Below are 18,662 nucleotides of genomic sequence, written 5' to 3'. Positions count from 1 at the left end.
ACATGCCCAAATTATTAACAATTCAGATAGATAATTGTTGTGAATACCTATCTGGATGGTAATGATATGGTTCCATTTTGGACAATTTATGTTCACAGATCCATTTAAAACCCATATTTTATATAGGGTTTAGAAATAGGATTATCCAAATTAATTTATGCAATTTTTTTTTTTTTTAAGTGAACATGCTACACATACACATTGAATTACATATGTACTTTTATTCCACTCCTTGTTTGGTAGGAGAGAAAATATCATTTGATTAAAAATAAAAGAGTTTGTGTTATTTCTTGTCCTCCGTCCCGTGTGCTGTTGGCATGTTCGGTCAGTATGGTCGGAGGGGCCCATACGAGAGAGAGAGAGAGAGAGAGAGAGAGAGAGTCATAGGGCTTTGTATTGTTGATATATTTTATATATTATCACGCTTTATCCAAAAATAATAATTGGCAGATTAAGGGAATCCAATCTCCAAATAAAAAGTTCCAAATAATGTTTTTGGCTCTTGAAATCATGAGACCTTAGAGGTCGTTGCTCATCATAATGAATTTAGTAGTTGTGGTTGTTACAATTTTAATGCAATTGCTTGATTACTTCAACAAAAACGTTAAACTTAGCAGCATTTCACCAAACTAGAAAAAGCTAAAACACCGGCATTAACTATCTTGTACGTACACGATTCAATTAGGATTGACAATTTTTTATACGATTCGCGAATTTGATACAAACCTATAATTAAATTAATGAGTTAAAGTTAAAGAACTTTAACCCGTTTAATTTAATGAATCAGGTTACGATTGATCTATACATACAGTCTTATATGCTCAGGTATATATTAGTACGATCCGAACTTGACATGATACCACAAATTGTCACTTGTAAATACAACACTATCGAAGGTGGTTCGAAATATTATTCATTGTGTCAATAGAAGCCAACCAACCAAGCCAGCCAATAGTAATAGTAATAATTGCAAAGTAAAGCAATAAGTTGATGAATCTAATCACCCATCACCTTGATTATTAGTAGATGATTGTCCATTAATTGACTGCACTAGTGGCCCTTTAAGATCCTTTTGCTAGTTTGGTTTCATTTCTCTATCCACATCTGCCGGGTGGGGGGCATGCAATATGGACCCTCATCCTACTAAAAACCTTTTATTATTATTATTATTATTCTTTTATTTTGTTGGTATCCTACGAAGTCTAATAATACCCTTTTATTTATTTATTAAAATACAAGTTACATTAAATTTTATTTATTTGTATATTCTCACAAACAAGTCCAGAAGTTGCCAAAAGATCAAGTCAGTTTACGGATAAATGATCATTAAATGAAGATCAAAACTTGCCTTTAGCATTGAAAGGGAAATGAAAAGACATACATATATATATATATATATATATATATATAGAGCCAAATAAATGAACTTAAATTTTTTTTTAAACTGACGTGGCAGATTATAAGTAGCAGACAAGGGAGAGAGAATTGCATTTTCTTAATTTAAAAATTCTTGCCACCTCAGTTTGAAAATTTATTTGGGTTCATTTGTTTGACTTTCTAGCACTTCTCATATTCTTTTAGTGTTTGAACAGTAGATAAGGAAGACTGCGTTATCCACAAGAGCGTTCATTTGGTTGATAACTTTTTACACGACGTGCAAATCTAACATAATTCAACACTAAATTAATATATTAAAGTTGACCAATTTGACTAATTTAATTAAGTAAATCGAGGGAAGATTAATTAATATGATCTTATATTGATATAGTGCAAGTTTTTATTTTTTATTTAAAATAATAATAATAGTAAAATAAGAGTTACACATGGTTAGATCTGATTTGGCTATGTGGGGCATATCTATTGACCAGAACAAATAGATCCTGTTGTACCAAAGGAAATATGTCTTCCAGGGGCAGTATGGAAATTAGGCTATTCTCCTAGATAGCTCAGTGTCGGCTCGGAAAAATGCTTGGCCTATCAAATTGAGGCTTGCTTCATAGATATAATAAAATATTTATAAATAGATAAGACTCGAGTATTTATAATTAATACAAAGATTAATGAATTTTTTTTTTTCATAATCATCTAACGAATTTGAGCAGCATAAGGAAAGAAAATTTTAGTCATATATTTGTCTTCAATAAAGAAAAAAAACTTAATTAATTAAACAGTTGTTAACAAGAATAAGGACTCTCCATAATTACCCGTTTATTATTATTATTTTGTTTATTTTTTATATGTCTGCACAAGAGGGGGAGAGAGATTCGAACTAGTGACCTTCGCTTCATTAGGCATGGTCTTAGCCGATTGAGCTACTTCTTAAGGACATAATTACCCGTTTATTGCTAACAATTTAAGCACCTAAATGTCCGTAAAATCCATTCAGATGGTTTTGGTCTTAGAGTGCGTTTGTTTGCGATTTTACAAGAATAATTTGTGTTTTTAAAAGATATCGTAAAACATAAGACGTTTGACATTGTGATTTAAAAAATTTAAAAAATTATAATTTTTATAAGCAGGCTAAAATGTAGTTATTCGAAAACAAGTATTTGATGCAAAAATACTTTTTAATATTTAAAACATAATTTTTAAAATCGTATTTATTAAAAGGAAAATTTTAGACGGATTTATAGCGACAAGGAAGTGGCATGGTTCGGTAATAAAAACTCAGGCGAAGGGCATTTGCGTGATTTAGATTTTAGATCATAGTTGGCGGTTACACTGTTGTACTCTTCTCACATTCTATAAGCTCAACCACCAAATGTTACCGATACGAACCGAAGAAGAAGAAGAAGAAGAAGAAAAATAAGGAGGAAAGAGAGAGATCTGGGAAGGGGAAGAGAATGAGGGAACCACAGGGTGCGGTGGGGGTGGAGACCAACAATGCAACGATGCCGCCTCAGGCTCTGCTGGAGAGGCTCAAGGACTACGGCCAGGAGGACGCTTTTGCCCTCTGGGACGAGCTCTCTCCCGAGGAACGCGACCTTCTCGTCAAGGACATGGAGGTCATTTCATTCTCCTCTGGATCTCTTACTCTCTTTGTTTTTCTATTTACTTGATTTGTTCGCATTAGAATTCTGTTTTCCTTTCCCTTCTGCTTCTCTTCTGCTGCTCGTTCCTGTTTGGTTCCCGAGAAAGCTGATAAACGATTGGAAAATGAATGGCTCGTCAAATTATTGAGCGTAATTGCTGAATTGAGGTTTTGCTTTTCTCTGGCGCCAAACGATGGGAGTTTAGTGACTCGGAAATTCCGGTTTTTGTTTGTTTGGTTGTCTGTATTTTCTCTGCAACCAAACGGGGGTTGGTGATGAGTATTTGGTGAATTTGGTTGATCTGTAATCAAATCGGCGTCCTTCATTGCGAAAATTAATTTTTATATCACTGCCTTTAAAATATGAATTTGTTGTGATTTATGATGCTTTCTTCAGAATTTGGATCTTCCAAGGATCGATCGGATCATTCGCTGTTCACTTCGATCTCAAGGTCAGAATCTCTCTCTTACTCTCTCTCTCTCTCTCTCTCTAACTGTATGTTCATGTATATACATGCATGCGACAATATGTACTTATAGTCCAATTCTGGTAGGATTTGATGTGTCCATTTTATGATTTGAATTGACATTTCAGGGCTACCGGCAGCGGCTATAGAGCCAGTGCCGGAGAGCAGCGTGTCGACGGTGGAGGAGCGATCGCTTGAACACAGAGAGCGATGGTGGAAGATGGGTTTGAAGGCCATCTCGGAGGGAAAATTGGGTGTGTTGCTTTTATCTGGTGGCCAGGTATTACTCTTATTATTCCCTCTCTCTCTCTCTCTCTCTCTCTCTCTTTTTTTTTTTTTTTTTTTTTTCCATAAATATGTTCAACCATTAGACATAGTTGATTCGCCATACTTTTGTGAGAGTTGCTTTTACTTTTGTGTGAATTGCTTTTACTTTGTGTTTAACTTTATCATGCAGCTAAAAGGAATCGATTATTTAATAATTCTGTTTAACTCTGGGTATTCATGAAAAATCTCTCTCTAACCATAATTCTTGTATGATGTTGCTTTTTGGGGTTTTGGTTACTCAAAACAATTTGATGATTATTATGCTTAACTTAATTGTGTAAAAGCAGTAACTTTTAATTGTTCTGTGATACTCTCTCTTTCTCACTTTCTAGTAGGTAATACATTCGTTTCTTCTGGATGTCCACTTATGAAAGTAGCTGATTAATAAGTCCACTAATGATTGTAGCTTTTTCTGTGGATAATCATTATTTGTAACAAAGTTGCTTTTTAGAATTCCACATTTTTTCGTAGTAGGAAGCAACTATAGAAAATGATTCTCTTGAAGATCGTTAAATGTGAAAGCTGGAATGCTTAGGCCCCAATGTGTTAAAACAGAACACTTTTGGGAATATTTATATTAGTTCATATTTTTTGTTTAAGAACTTAGGTCTGAGGAGGTTTCATTTATTTATGTATTTTTATCCTTTTCAATAACTAAAATTACAAGATAAGATACCTTCCAGTCTGACACAATAAGAATTCTATTCAATCAAATCTAGCTGGAAAGGAAGTATTCTCTGTGGAACTTTAAGATTATAATCACTAAGACATTTCTAGGCCAAACTTGAGCCCCATTATCCCCACCTTCCTGAGTCATCCAGTTACATTACGGTGAGTTTCATAAATTATTAGCTTTAATATTTCTATATTAATTTTGATCATATAATTCATGTAAATATTACATATCAAAAAAAAAAAAATTGTTTTTTCCCTTATGGCTTTCTAGGTTCGAACAGGAATCTTCTAACAGAAAATTTGTCCTTCTTAAATATAAGCCTTAATATGCTTTTTATTTATTTATTTATTTTTAATAATTTATTTATTTTTTAATAAGCCTTAATTTGTTATCTTAGGCAATTTTTTTGTGATGGTTAGAGTTAGCATATGTTGTACCTGCAATTAGCTTTACCAATAAATATTTTTAACTAAATTTTATCCTTTTTTATTTTTTTCCTGAAAAAACTTATGTTGAAAAATTACTCTTGAAACAAGAGAGCATGTATTAAATACTTATAAACATAGCTCTTCAAGAAAGTCGACTGACCAATGGAAAAGGCCAAGTATGCATAGAAATTTCCTCTTCATAGTAGAACTTAATCCAAGTTCTTATATTTGTATATATAACAGGGAATAATGAGGAACTGGATTGAGTCCTCATAGTTCTACCCTCTCTTAATACTGGAGAAGTTTGCTCTTTCTTGTTTTTTGAAACATTGTGTTACTTAGGAACTAGGAAGATTTGCTGACGAATTATACTATGGTGTACTTGAACTGCTGTAAAAAGTTAATTTGATGAACAACTCCCCTTTCCCAAATTCTCTCTGATAATGGACATTTTTTAGCATATTGCTGGTTCAAGGTTACATAGATTGGTTGATTGGTCAATCAGTGTAAATTTTTTCAGGAAAAGGTGTTTAGTAATCTTTTAGATCTTATCAAGATGCATGTTACATTGCCTCCATTGTTCAGCAGATACTTTTATGTCTACTTGTTTGTTCTTACATATGTTTCTCTCTCTCTCTTTCTCTTCATTTTCATGTTTTCTTTTCTCCCTTTAGCGTTGTGTTAATCTAATTAGTACATGCATTTTCTCATGACCTAAATGTAAATGCAGGGAACTCGGCTTGGAAGTTCAGATCCAAAAGGGTGTTTCAGTAAGTAAATATCAAGTTAACTTCATTTTGGAACAATTTTCTGCTGTGCCGCATCTGTCTAATCTAAAGGGGTGGTGTGGAATTCGAAACAGAAGAGGGATCAATACCCTGCATCTCCATTTTCTATCTCACCAATCAAAAGAGTTGCTAAATAAGAACTATAAATGTTTAGAGAATGCTAGGTGTGCATATTAAGATAGTTATAAAATTCTTAAATTTTTTTCCTATCTTCCTGTTTGTGAAACTATTAGGAAAGTTCAATACTCCTTCCAATGCTATTTGTCCGGTATTTCATATTCGGATATCTCAAAATGTATAACTTTCCTAATATGGCCTTGCTTTATTGAAAAGTCAATTGGTTTAGATTATTCTGCTAACTTTGTTTGACCTTTTAGGGGAGGTAGTCTTGGAAACATATATTTTTTATTTGAAAGACAATGCATTAATGATGTCCCTTTAAATAGTTGGATTTCCTTAGGTAGACAAACATATGGGGCAGAGGGACTAAATTTAGTTACTAGAAATAGAGTACTTGACTACGTACAAATTCATTGCTCTCTGCTTTTGGCTAAAAGAGTTTCCTTTTTTCTAGCATGGATCATATCTTTAGTTCAAGCACAGACTTCATGTTTTTCCTGGTGGCCTTTGCCAATGCCGTCTTTCACCTTCTGCTGTTCAAGGTCATATCTTTAGTTGAAATTCTGCATTGAAAGGAAATTGGATGATGGCTTCTATTATTTACTTATAAAAAACATCTAAGATGTAAATATAAAAAATTGGGAAAATTCCTTAGAATTGCAAGACCAGAATATATAATAATTGATCTTCCTCTTTTTTTTGGTCAGTATTCTTTATTTATTATTTTAAGTTAATTACTTCTCCTAAATGGAGTAAATAAGCCTTATTGTTGTTTTCCATTGAGAATTTTATGGCAGTTCGTAATTTTTCGGATATATTTGATCTTTAAGAATTTTTTCAATTTGGTATTTCCCTCTGAATAGTTTTGAAATAAGTGGTTCTGTTATTTTTACCGCTTCTTTTTTATTTTTACTTTCGTTTAGATATTGGGCTTCCATCTGGCAAGTCACTTTTTCAACTGCAAGCTGAGCGAATATTATGTGTTCAAAGACTAGCTGCTCAGGCTACAAATGAGGGTAAAGCTCTCTCTCTCTCTCTCTCTCTCTCTCTCTCTCTTTTAAAGTATTAGCTAAACAACTGAAAACCATATAGCCTCTTCTTTGAAGTTTTAGCTAAACAACTGAAAACCCTCACTATACGGTATCCTGCAAGTTCAATGTTCATTCAATCTATCTTCTGTAATACATCATTAGTCATTTGACATTCTATTATAATAATACCTGCAGGTTCTGCTGGATCGGTGCAAATACATTGGTACATAATGACCAGTCCATTCACTGATGATGCCACACGCAAATTTTTCGAAAGTCATAAATTCTTTGGTCTGGAAGCTGACCAAGTAAGAAGTTTTTATTTTATTTTCTATTAATTTCCTCTTTTCCTTCCCTATAAATCTCCCCCTTCGGTTTTTTTTTTTTTTTTTTTGGCGTACTTTTTCTTCTTACATTGAATGATACACTTCTTGATGTAGGTCACCTTCTTTCAGCAAGGCACTATACCTTGTGTTTCAAAAGATGGCAGATTTATTATGGAGACTCCATACAGGGTATGATTTCTGTTTTGTAGACGAACGGAATTGGACTTTTTAAAGAGATAGATGAAAAGAGAACCAATTAAAAGTGTAGACTGATGGGGAACACATATAACTAAATTGCAGTGGAACAGACTATTAGAAGAAGTCGTACTGGCTTTGATTTGCTGATCTAATACACTGCAGCAGATTATAGTCTACTGTTACTAGGATTATTTCTATTTATTTTGTTTTATTATGTTTATAAGTTACTTATCCATTCTGCCAATATGGTCATTACATGAGTTTAATTTTTTAAATCCAGGTATCTAAGGCTCCAGATGGGAATGGTGGAGTATATTCAGGTATTTTTTTCTAAAACTTTTGCTTTACATGTTGATTACAACTGCAGAACTTGACTATCTGTTTATCTCTTATTGCTTGGACCACACTCATTGGTTTAATTGAAGCCCTAATATGTTGATCAGCTCTAAAATCATCAAGGTTGTTAGAAGATATGGCCATGAGAGGGATTAAATATGTGGATTGCTATGGAGTAGACAATGCACTGGTCAATTTTTTTTTTCTTTAACTTGTCTTTTGGTTAAAGTTCCCCAATTTTTTTTTTTTTTGTTAATGTTAATTAGCATATTGAATGCAGGTCCGAGTGGCTGATCCAACTTTCTTGGGTTATTTCATGGATAAAGGCGTAGCTGCAGCAGCAAAAGTTGTCCGTAAGGTAACTACTCTTTAGAAAAGACATATGGGAACTTCAATTGTTTTAACCATCTCTATAATTTAAAATTGTGGATTTTTGCAAGAGAGCTTTTGCTGCTTTTGTTGTGTCGCTTGAAGTTATCATTTCCCTCATATGAACTTTGACTTTGTTCTGAATATTTTCTGGATATTGTATTTGAGTGATTCAATCTGTCAGGAAAAAGAGAATGTGTAATTGATCTGATTTGTGAATGAAGTTTTCATCATTGTGTGATTTTCCTTAAGACACAAAACAAGTCATTGGGAAACCATGAAAATAATATGAATGCTTACAATTGCACTTCTAAATTCATGTAGGAGTGGGATATGTTTATATTCTATAGTTGCCGTTTTCTTCGTGCATGTTTGAATTTATTTGGCATCACTATCTTCGACTTCTGTATTCAACTTTTCTGGAGGTGTGTCCTACATTTGCCGTCTTCATCAGGGTGTCAAACATGGGGACACTATCTGCAAGGCATGTCTGTGCTTGCTAGCCTTTATAAATCGTATATTAACATTACTCTGCCAAATGCTAATTGTTATGTCCGCTTCAACCGCCTTTTCACCTCCCAAAAGCAAAGTGGGCTTTAATTTGTAAGAAGTGAGCACATATAGAGTTTCATACTTTTTAACAGATTATAGGTTGGAATGGATCTGGCATAGCATCTAGATCTCAATATAAATAAATATGGCAACAAATTAAGTATAGTTTGATAACAAGTAGAAGCTCTAAATGAATATATAGTGCATGTATTTGGCTGCAATTCAATTTGTATTTCTTGAACAATGTCATTATGCTCTGTAGTAGCTTATTTTTACACATAATTATTCTGTTGTTATTTGTATAAACTTGTAGGATGTGGTATTACGTCTTAATTTTTGGAGTTATTTGGTTACAGGCTTATCCCCAAGAAAAGGTTGGCGTGTTTGTAAGGCGAGGTAAAGGTGGACCTCTCACTGTAGTCGAGTACAGTGAGTTGGACACATCAATGGCTTCTGCAATCAATCAGGAGACTGGACGTCTTCGTTTTTGTTGGAGTAATGTAATGTCTGTTGCCACGTTGTTTGATCTACTATTGCTTATTTATAATACAATATTGTGCTTGCGGATTTACATTCTGCTTTTTCTTATCTTTGAAATCCTTGGACTCTTAGAAGTTTGTGTGAAAATTGATTTATGTAACTAGGGAAATATGACCCTCCCCTTCAATACATTGGTTTGTGGCATGTGGTGGTCCTCTTATATTATTGAAATATACCTTTCTTTTCTATAATGACAACACTTAATTGCTGTTCTCCACCAAATATACTTAGGCCTACTTTTTTGTGAGATGTTGCTTTATTTGGTGGTTGACCATGAACGCATCCCCAACTGGTAGACAAGCAGAGCCCCCTCCTAAAACAAAATGATAATAAAATGTTTAATAAGCATACTTGTAAGTTTGATGCTCTATAAGATGTGAATTTTGCAAATTTTGTATGTTGATCTGCCAGATATAAAAGCTGATACATTTTGTTTGTTGAAGTATATTAAATACTAAAAACAAGTATGCATGGCTTCCTTCTCAATGCTTTTAGTGAAATTTGATATTGGTACCATAGAGCACCATATTTTGCTGAGCATTTTGGTTTGTCATGTGCTATATTGGATCTAGTTGCATTGTCAATGGTTTTGCGTTATTTCCATTGCTCGTCTCATTATAGAGTTCTTGTCAATTCCTGCTTTTCAGGTGTGCTTACACATGTTTAGCTTGGATTTTCTAAACCAAGTGGCAAGTGGCCTCGAGAAAGATAGCATGTTAGTGGTGCTCTTCTCTCTCTCTCTTGTTTCGTTGATTTTCATCTAGCATGGTTACGTTATTCGTCATTCCTGTAATCAGACCATTTTTTTTAATGCAAAACAGATGCACAATTTTAGTTGCACTCTACCTAGCCATTAAATTATCAATTAGTGCCATATTCCAGTAGTCTGGGAGTTGGAGTAGTTTATGCATGGAGCTAGCTGATGCATTTCTTTCCATTAGCATAAAACGCATAATTTTACTTATCAAAAAAAGAACAGAGTTTTGACCCTCTCTGCATAACCTCTGTCTAACTTTATCAAGTAATGCTGATTGAACCTGTCATCGTGATTATGTCTAGCTTAATAGGAGTCCATTTCGTTTGGAAACCTGAGGATAAAAGATCCATCAACATTAAACTTATAGGTCCTATAAGGCTGGTGGGGTCCTTGGAGACATATAAGTAGTACAAGTAGAGGAAGAACCTGAGCTTTGGAACTTCTGTTTTGATATATATTAGTGAACTCTAGCATGTTGGATATGTCTGCATAGACAAAAGTAACTGGTAGAATGTATTGCATTTCACATTAGTGTTAACTCACTGGTTCTCAATCTGAACTTTGTTTTGCGGTTCAGCACTTAAATCTGTAGGTCTGCACCCAGAGTTTCTACTATTACAAGGATATTAATGTGCACATTCTTTGTGAGTGCAGTTACCATCTTGCTGAGAAGAAAATTCCTTCTATACATGGACAAACAATGGGATTAAAACTAGAGCAGTTTATTTTTGATGCATTTCCCTATGCTCCTTCAACTGCACTTTTTGAGGTTACTTTGTTCTTCTGCTTCTCACTGTAATTCCAGCAATTTACTTTCTTATATTTCTGCTGCTTATTGAAAAATGCTACCTTTGTAGTTGGACTAATTGTTTGTCCCAATATATCTAGGTATTACGTGAGGAAGAGTTTGCACCAGTAAAAAATGCCAATGGGTCAAATTTTGACACCCCGGACAGCGCTAGGCTTCTTGTTCTCCGACTCCACAGTCGTTGGGTAGTTGCTGCAGGTGGCTTCTTAACACATTCAGTGCCCTTGTACTTAACAGGTAATTCCTTGCTTTATATTGTATCCATTCTTGTGGTTCAATAGAAGCATATAAAGTGGATTCATATGCTAAAAGCTGTAACAGCTAATAGGAAATGTATTTTCTGCGTTATTAAAAGTCAATTCTTAGTCCTCCGCCATAATTGATCTTGTTTCAGGTGTGGAGGTATCACCACAATGTTCTTATGCTGGAGAAAACCTAGAAGCTATATGCCGTGGAAGAACATTTCACGCGCCCTGCGAGATTTCATTTTAGTCGAGTTTGATCCATATATTCTCAATGTTTGCGGCTCTACTTCAACTTCAACTGAAGTTAGAATGGGTGAGGTTGGTCTTTCTCATGCATGTACTGTATTAGATCGAAGAGTGGGTGAAAAGGATGGTATATTAATTATAGGTTTTGGGATATTTTAAGCATGTCAGGATTTATTCAATCATGTCAATATCTTTTGTGCTTTTTTATTTTTGAGTTGGGATGCCCCTTGATATTCAATTATTTGCCCCATTTATGGTCATTTCTTTGCAGAGTTAAAACTTTTTTGATATTCAATTATTTGCCCCACTGATATCTTCATTTACTATGATCGTTTTTCATTTTTGCGAAATTTTCCATGGAATGAGTCCTACCCAAAATTACAGAAACTTGTGGCAGTTGTAAGAGAGGAGAAATATAAGTCAGTTTTTATTAGTGCCATCAATAGCCATGTGAGTGATTTGGAAGACATTATCAGTCTAAACACATTGGCAGTTTTGGGGCCAGAAATTTATTATTGTAGAGCCAAACTAAAAATATGATAATTAAGTAATTTTTCAAAAATTTTAAAACTTTAAATTTTGTTTGTAGTTGCTCACTGTTGCACGACTAAAAAGACGTGTTTAAATTTATACATTGGAAAAAACTTAAACCTAAGCAAGCCTGTCATCGCATTGTTTTGGTCACTACTACTTCACTCAATACTACCCTTTAATTTTCTCGCTAGTTTTTTTAGACTAGAATGTTTACACTTGTAATTTCTAACAATTGGGTCTTGATTTTAGTTCCTTCCTTTCTTGATTTTTGATTGCCACTTATGAAAGGACACTACCCTATTACATCTTATTAGGGCTGAGCAAATTACTGATTAACCGATTTCGACTGACACCAACCGTTACCGACTAGATGGCGGACAATAGGCAGCATGGTTTTTTTTATTCCGAATTTTTCGGTTGGATAGGCGGAAGAGGTTTTTTAACCGAACCGACTTTACCGACCGACTTTCAACCGACTTTACTGACAAATTTGCCACTTTTCCACATGCCGACATTACCGACACCGACTTCCGACCGACATCGACTTTACCGACCGCATTTGGTTCGAAATGTGAAATAAAATAAAATTTGATGGAATAAGTCGGTGAAATAGCCGACTTTACCGACATTGTCGGTTCGAAATGCGAAAATAAAAATTTTCTACCGAAACCGACATTACCGACTGACGCTCAGCCCTACATGGCTACATCTGACACAGTCACCTTCGTACAAGAGATGAATCATGAAAGCAAGCTTTTGTTTCCCACAATCCATATTAAAAAAAAAAGGTTCAATCTTCACATAAAGACAAGCGATTTGCATGGGCCATTAGAACAAACGCTTTACTCATTCAGTCATTTCTCCTAAGATGTCAATTTTTTTTTTTTTTTTTTTTTTAAAAAAAAACATTTAGGAGGTCCATGGCCTCTTTCGGTCTCAACATCAGTGCCACTGATGATAGACTTTTAGATGGAACACCATATCCAAATCCAACTTTTGTTCACCCCTACTGAAGAAGGCATTCAAGCCAAAGCTTCTCATAATGTGGCAGGAGAAGGCAGGTGACTACCTTATGGTGCAAACTGATGGTTACTAAAGAAGCCTTTTGGATCAGATCAGATCAGAAACTCCACATTCTCTTCTCTGGAAAGGAGCAAGCCCCAAAAACTAAAATCCACCAAAACTTTGGACAATGACTTGGGTGAGAAGAAATACGAAGCTGGTTGTGAATGCTCTATTGTACTTTAGTCTGTATATGATGACAATCTACCGAATCAGCCAATAAAGACAGGTTCTCCCTGATTCATTCTTCCATGGATTGCAAATAGGAAATAAGTTCATCATCAAAATTTGGGAAACCCAATAATTCAAAGTTACTTTTCAAATAACTGAGCCAACAATATTACATTTATTTTTTCAACATCCAGATAATCAGGATTACCTGGGCCGGCCGGGGTTTGGAGCAGATTGAGACTGATCAAAAAACCCCTGTCAGACATCACAATAAGACAAGTGTTGCATTATGTACAGTTTGCCAATCCTTTAATTAGAAGATCAGAAGAAAATAAGCAGCACAAGCAACAGCATGGGCAATAAATAGTTATGATGTCAAATGCCCATAAGAACCTACTAAAGAAAAATTGGTCTCAACAAGATGTGTCCGAGCACAAGAACTACTGGAAAAAGTTACATAAAAGAAAGAAGAGTCGGGACAAGATGATGACAGCCTTAAAGGTAATAAGAGTGGAAGGAAAGATGACCTTAATTCTAATTTTACATGGTAAGATCAGAGAATGCTTCCCCTCATAAAAAGCATTCCTTTCCTATTTTTTATTTTTGGTAAGAAAGATAACAAAAAGAATTTGGGAAATGGCTTATCAAAAAGGGGCAAATTATGAAGGTTTGATACCAAGAAAGATAAGGATATTTCTTCTAAGGCACTTCCCAGTGCCCACATTTAAATAAAGAGAATTGCTAGATGCTATAACTTTATTCGACATTCATCCAACGATGTTGATGTAACACTCCTAACTAACCATTATATCTTTTTTATTTTTTTATTTAACAATGATTGATCCAAGGGTTGTCACAGTGCCACGTAAACATTGTTTGATGGATATTAGATAAAACTATAGTATCTATGTAACACTCTGGTTCCATATTGAAAAAATGAGAAGAAGTCCACATAAAGTTGGTGGTTTATAAAAATAGTTATGGGTGCTAAATCCCACATTGCCTTGTTACTAGGTGAAACTAGGCTTTATAATAAATTCTAGGGAAGCTCCAAATTGACTAGTCCTTTGGAAATAATAGCGCAGATGTGACTAGCGTTTTTCCCTAGGTTGTTACAATCTAGCATTACTTTTGAATAAAAGATCCGATCGGGGCCTTTTTTTTGTTGACAACAAGACTCTAAAACGTATCGACTATTTACACATTATTCATCGTAATTGGATCACTTCAAACGCCTAAAAACCCACACCAGATGTCAGACAATAGGAAAAGACTCAGCTACTCATTTTTTCTCATTCACTTATCCATTCCTCCTCTTCAGAGGTGTGAATGAGTTAAGTAACCACACCAAGGTTCTCTATAAAATTTATTATGAGTTTGATACTTGCATTTATGCTGTTTGTTTTATAGTTCATAAAACTGGTGAATGAAAAAATGGTGACTAAAAGAGAGAGGTGACATTTGAAAAAAGAACCTTTTTTTTTTCATAGCACATCCGCAGAGATGGTATTTACAAGTCCAAATTTAGTCATCAGCCCTCCTAGAAAAACAATTTAGAAGATGGTTGAAAAACATCATCCTGGAATTTGATAAACAAGCCTAAATCTAAATTGATTGTCCCTTTTCTTACACAGCCTCTATATGACAGTTGCCTGCATTATTTTCCCACACACTGGAACCTTAAACATCTAAAAGATAATAAAATACAATTTGCAAAGGAATAGGAAAAGAATAGCTCTGATAGAGGCTTTGCTCAAATGAAACCATTTAGTTTAGAATTAGGAGAGCATACATCCTGTGGTCAATACAAATAATGGTATAAAGTTCAAAACCATAGAAAAATAATGGAAATACTTCATACTTACAATGGAGCCAAGGATTTCATAAAAATGTTCTCCCTTCATGTCTTTATCGATATGGTGATACCCCGAGCAGTGGCTCCAAGCAAGCCAATTGATGCTGCAGAAATCTATAAACAGATTCAGTCGTCATGGCAGCTATACGAACAACAAGACCTATCCCCTGCACAGACAGCGAACCCGTGGCCAGCATTTAACTCAGATAGCCAGCAATATGACATTTAAACAATATTTTTATGTTAAATGCTCAGGAAAATGTAACCAACCTTTCATTTGTATTTTCAAATAAGTAAACCCAAGTTTAAGGGGATAAAGGGAGTAAAAGGATAATTGCTTTGAGATCTCGATCATGGTTATGAGATCTAACTCATATGACACCTCCTCCCATTTAAGAATAAAGTGAAGGGTGAAGTCCTAAGGTCAAAATCCAAGGGTGTGTAAATTAAAAATAATTAGGGGGAGAGAGATCAGTTAACATACACTTTACCCTTATTTTTGAGCCACATAACAAAGTCACTGCTGTTTCGTCATTTTAGACATTGCAAATAGCCGAATTGTATTTGTACCTATTGACTTAGCATAAGCAGTTTTATGAAGGTAACCCCATCAAAGGCCTCGTGACTGATGCACACAAGTACACCAATCTCTGCATCCCCTTGTGACATAAATTCAAAGTAGAAACATGAAAAGTGAACTAAACATGGTTCCTGAAAACTACCAAAGCATATTACATGCATAAGTTCATAGGTTTTATATATACTGAAGGAAAAAGATAATGTTCAGTTAATATTTCATGAGTCCTTCACATAAAAAGTTACATTGAACTTAAAACTAAGAATGCAAAACCCATAAAAGTGCATTGAGCATTCACAAAATGAAACATTTACACTAGATTCAAATTAAGTGAAATAAAATTTACTGAATTACAAATCACTTGATTAAGCTTTTGAGATAAGTCAAGAAGTCACTATTCTACACTACAAGAATTTTGGGTTTTATTCGAACTGAAGTCAATGAAGTGAGCACTTCTCATATGGGCAGGTTATGAAAAAAACAATTATTTTTTACTAGTTAGCTCAGTAAGCAAGCTGCAAGCTCTCATTCACGGTTAAAGAAAACATGAGAAGCACAGTTGTAGCAAAAGATTAAGTGATCACCATGTGATAGCAAATTCAGTCAAAATTACCTTAGGACCAAAGACACTAGCAGAAGCAATAAAGCTTGGTTTCATCAAGCAATGATCAGATTTCGTTATTATTTGGCGGCCCAAGGAAGTGGATGGGCCACGTAATTGCTCGGACATTATCCTCTTCACTTCTTCTTGAACTAGGCTCTGAATGTGATTCATCTTTGGCCTAAAACAAACCAACCATAAGGTCTAACATTAATTTACTTACACAAATCCCAAATTATACAATAATATAGAGGATAACTAAGCTGGGAATGAGTTATAAATCATTACTCACCCCAAGATAACAACCATTGCAATGACTTGATAGTCCTGCATGCGTTCGGCAATAGAGGTAATACTTCCTCGCTCTAGAAGCACCTGCTCTAGAATGTTAAACCATGTGAGATGAAGTGCTAAGAAAAGAATCTACAACCTCCAGGTGCCTCCCAAAACTTTGTTATTGCAAGACAACATGTAAACTTTGTTAAATCTTTGATTCCTCCAAAACAAAGAATCAGCTTTAAAATATATATATATATATATATATATATATATATTCTAACCAAACTAAATACTGTAAAAAACAAAATGCCCAAAAGGCAACCTAATAGCTTGTTATGAGCTAGAGCAAGTTGAAGACTTCAGAAGAGGGAGGAAAGACTGGAAAAGACACACATGGAGTCTGTCAATAAAAAAACTGTAGGGATAAAATCAGAAATAATGTAAGATTACATGATCATTATGGAAGTGGCAGAAGTAAGTTGATTAAATCGCCATACTATGGCTCCTTCATAACATTGTCCTCAGAATAGATAACCAATAAAAAGGAATTTTGACAGCTTTCCAGACTCGCCCATTATTAATAAAAAAAATCGTTCCTAGCATTATCTTAAATAAGCAACAGCAAATTACTAATCCAACAAATACAGAATAAAACAGAAAAAATAGCATTACCGTATCAAGAAACAAAGGTTGATCGTCTTCTAAGAAGATGTGGTTGGTGCTCTTATAAAGATCGAAATCCCATTTTTCTCCGCTTTCATGGCGCCCACTGGTAATCCAATCAACAATGACCAAACTTGAGTCAGAAACCACCCTGAAGACTTGTTTCTGAGAGTACCTTGCAGTGGAGAAACATGTAACTGGATCTGGAACGACAGCCAATACAGCACCACTCCCAATTCTTGTCTACAGCACCACATTAATTCACCATTATCACTTTGAAAGCACCACATTAATTCACCACTATCACTTTGAAACCGTTCTTTACACCAATAGTCAAAAAGGAAAATTTCTTGAATAAGTGTCTCTGTATTTCAATGCATGTCCTCCCGCGATTTCAACAGGAAAACCTCCTAGACTCTAACTTCTTACAAATGAATTAACAGTTATATGCACCATAACTGTATAGAAAAGTGCAAAGTAGAAAAATAAAAGGGAGAAACATTTTTAAAATGTTAAATCACCACTTATCCTACAAATTTACTTTGGGATAAATAGTGAACTTAATCATTAATTGATATTCTAATACACTGTCTGATGCGTAAGGCCAAACACATGAAATATTCTAATTGAAATAGGAGATACAGTATAGAGCTATTATTATGATACATGTTAAATCATGACTTATCCCAAAACCTTAACTTTTTGGAATAAGTAGCGATTTAACAAACAAGAAAACAGCTCAAACACATTTATTCTTTTATTTCTTGAACTCCAATAGCAAGTTATCAACTTAAGGCAAGATTGTTACCTCCAAGACTTGTTCAGAACACTTGGATCCCATGGACTTGTATACCTATTGAAGGGTAAAATCATGCTGAGTGATCCGTGTAAAACAAGAATCAAATGAAATACAGCAAAATCAGGCACAAACCCAATTCAATTCAAAACCCGGAACTTAACCCGGAACTTAATACAATTCAAAACCCACAAACCCAAAAGAAAGATTTAAGACTCAAAAATCAAATTACTAACACAATGCAAAACAAGTCGAGAGAAGCAAAAGAAATCAACCTTTGTTGAAGCTTGGGTTGTAAGGACAGCAGTGCAGCCATCTCCAACGGTTAATTCACATGAAATAGAATCTCCCTGCACCCAATACAAGAGAAAATTATAACCCATAAAACCAAATAAAGACTGATTATCATGTGATACAAAAGCGTAAGATAGATGGAACATACAGAGACAATGCCACCACCATAGGTGAGGCTATAAATCCAAACAGCATCAGTACTAGAAGGACCCACCTAAGAAATGAGCAAAAAAGAAACATGTCTAATAGCCTCAGCCCCAGTTTAAGATTGTTTCTGATGAAAAATCAATTGCCCACATATATAATACATGACTGAACAGAAGAAGAAAAAGTCAACCTTATTGGGAACTATGAATTTGAGGGGATATTTTGAGAAGCACCTTGTCACTGTTGATCTCCCTCCCACCATCTCCACCACCACCTTACCTTCACTTTCCATTTTCTCTCTTCTCTACCTCACTGTGAATCTGAAACTACGATGCAGCAAAATGGAGAGCGCGTGAGAGCCACGTTCCTTATTATAGAGGAGCAACTCAAAATGGGCTCCGCGGCCCACGGACGACGTCGTTTAGCTTAGCTTGAGTT

The 18,662-nt window shown here is 34.7% G+C and overlaps 2 protein-coding genes across 6 annotated transcripts; one reads left to right on the top strand and one right to left on the bottom strand.

Moving 5' to 3' along the window:
- The first annotated feature begins 2,756 nt into the window (after positions 1–2,756).
- Positions 2,757–11,552, top strand: LOC132171221 (UDP-N-acetylglucosamine diphosphorylase 1). The gene is made up of 15 exons (XM_059582485.2): positions 2,757–3,005; positions 3,429–3,483; positions 3,627–3,778; positions 5,660–5,699; positions 6,761–6,853; positions 7,064–7,176; positions 7,309–7,383; positions 7,673–7,712; positions 7,836–7,918; positions 8,009–8,086; positions 9,006–9,149; positions 9,837–9,904; positions 10,601–10,715; positions 10,835–10,991; positions 11,149–11,552. The coding sequence occupies exons 1-15, from the start codon at positions 2,844–2,846 to the stop codon at positions 11,244–11,246; spliced, it is 1,473 nt and encodes a 490-aa protein (XP_059438468.1). The 5' UTR covers positions 2,757–2,843; the 3' UTR covers positions 11,247–11,552.
- Positions 11,553–13,053: 1,501 nt separating this feature from the next.
- On the bottom strand, positions 13,054–18,627 carry URED (urease accessory protein D). Of its 5 annotated transcripts, none has more exons than XR_009438921.2 (10): positions 18,415–18,627; positions 18,226–18,291; positions 18,059–18,133; positions 17,796–17,840; positions 16,997–17,230; positions 16,338–16,420; positions 16,058–16,226; positions 14,878–15,034; positions 13,186–13,267; positions 13,054–13,087 (listed from the first exon to the last, which is right to left on the bottom strand). XR_009438921.2 is itself a non-coding variant. In XM_059579751.2 (9 exons), the coding sequence occupies exons 1-8, from the start codon at positions 18,514–18,516 to the stop codon at positions 14,921–14,923; spliced, it is 888 nt and encodes a 295-aa protein (XP_059435734.2). In that variant the 5' UTR covers positions 18,517–18,627; the 3' UTR covers positions 13,054–13,267; positions 14,878–14,920. The 5 variants fall into 5 exon arrangements, 3 of the variants coding, with proteins under 3 accessions (XP_059435734.2, XP_059435735.2, XP_059435736.2); XR_009438922.2 differs by having other exon boundaries at positions 13,221–13,267; XM_059579751.2 differs by having other exon boundaries at positions 13,054–13,267.
- Between the last annotated feature and the right edge of the window lie 35 nt (positions 18,628–18,662).

This window comes from Corylus avellana, chromosome 1 (genome assembly GCF_965113065.1).
Source record: "Corylus avellana chromosome 1, dhCorAvel1.hap1.2, whole genome shotgun sequence".
Lineage (NCBI taxonomy): Eukaryota > Viridiplantae > Streptophyta > Magnoliopsida > Fagales > Betulaceae > Corylus > Corylus avellana.
This window is presented reverse-complemented; position numbering and strand designations above follow the sequence as displayed.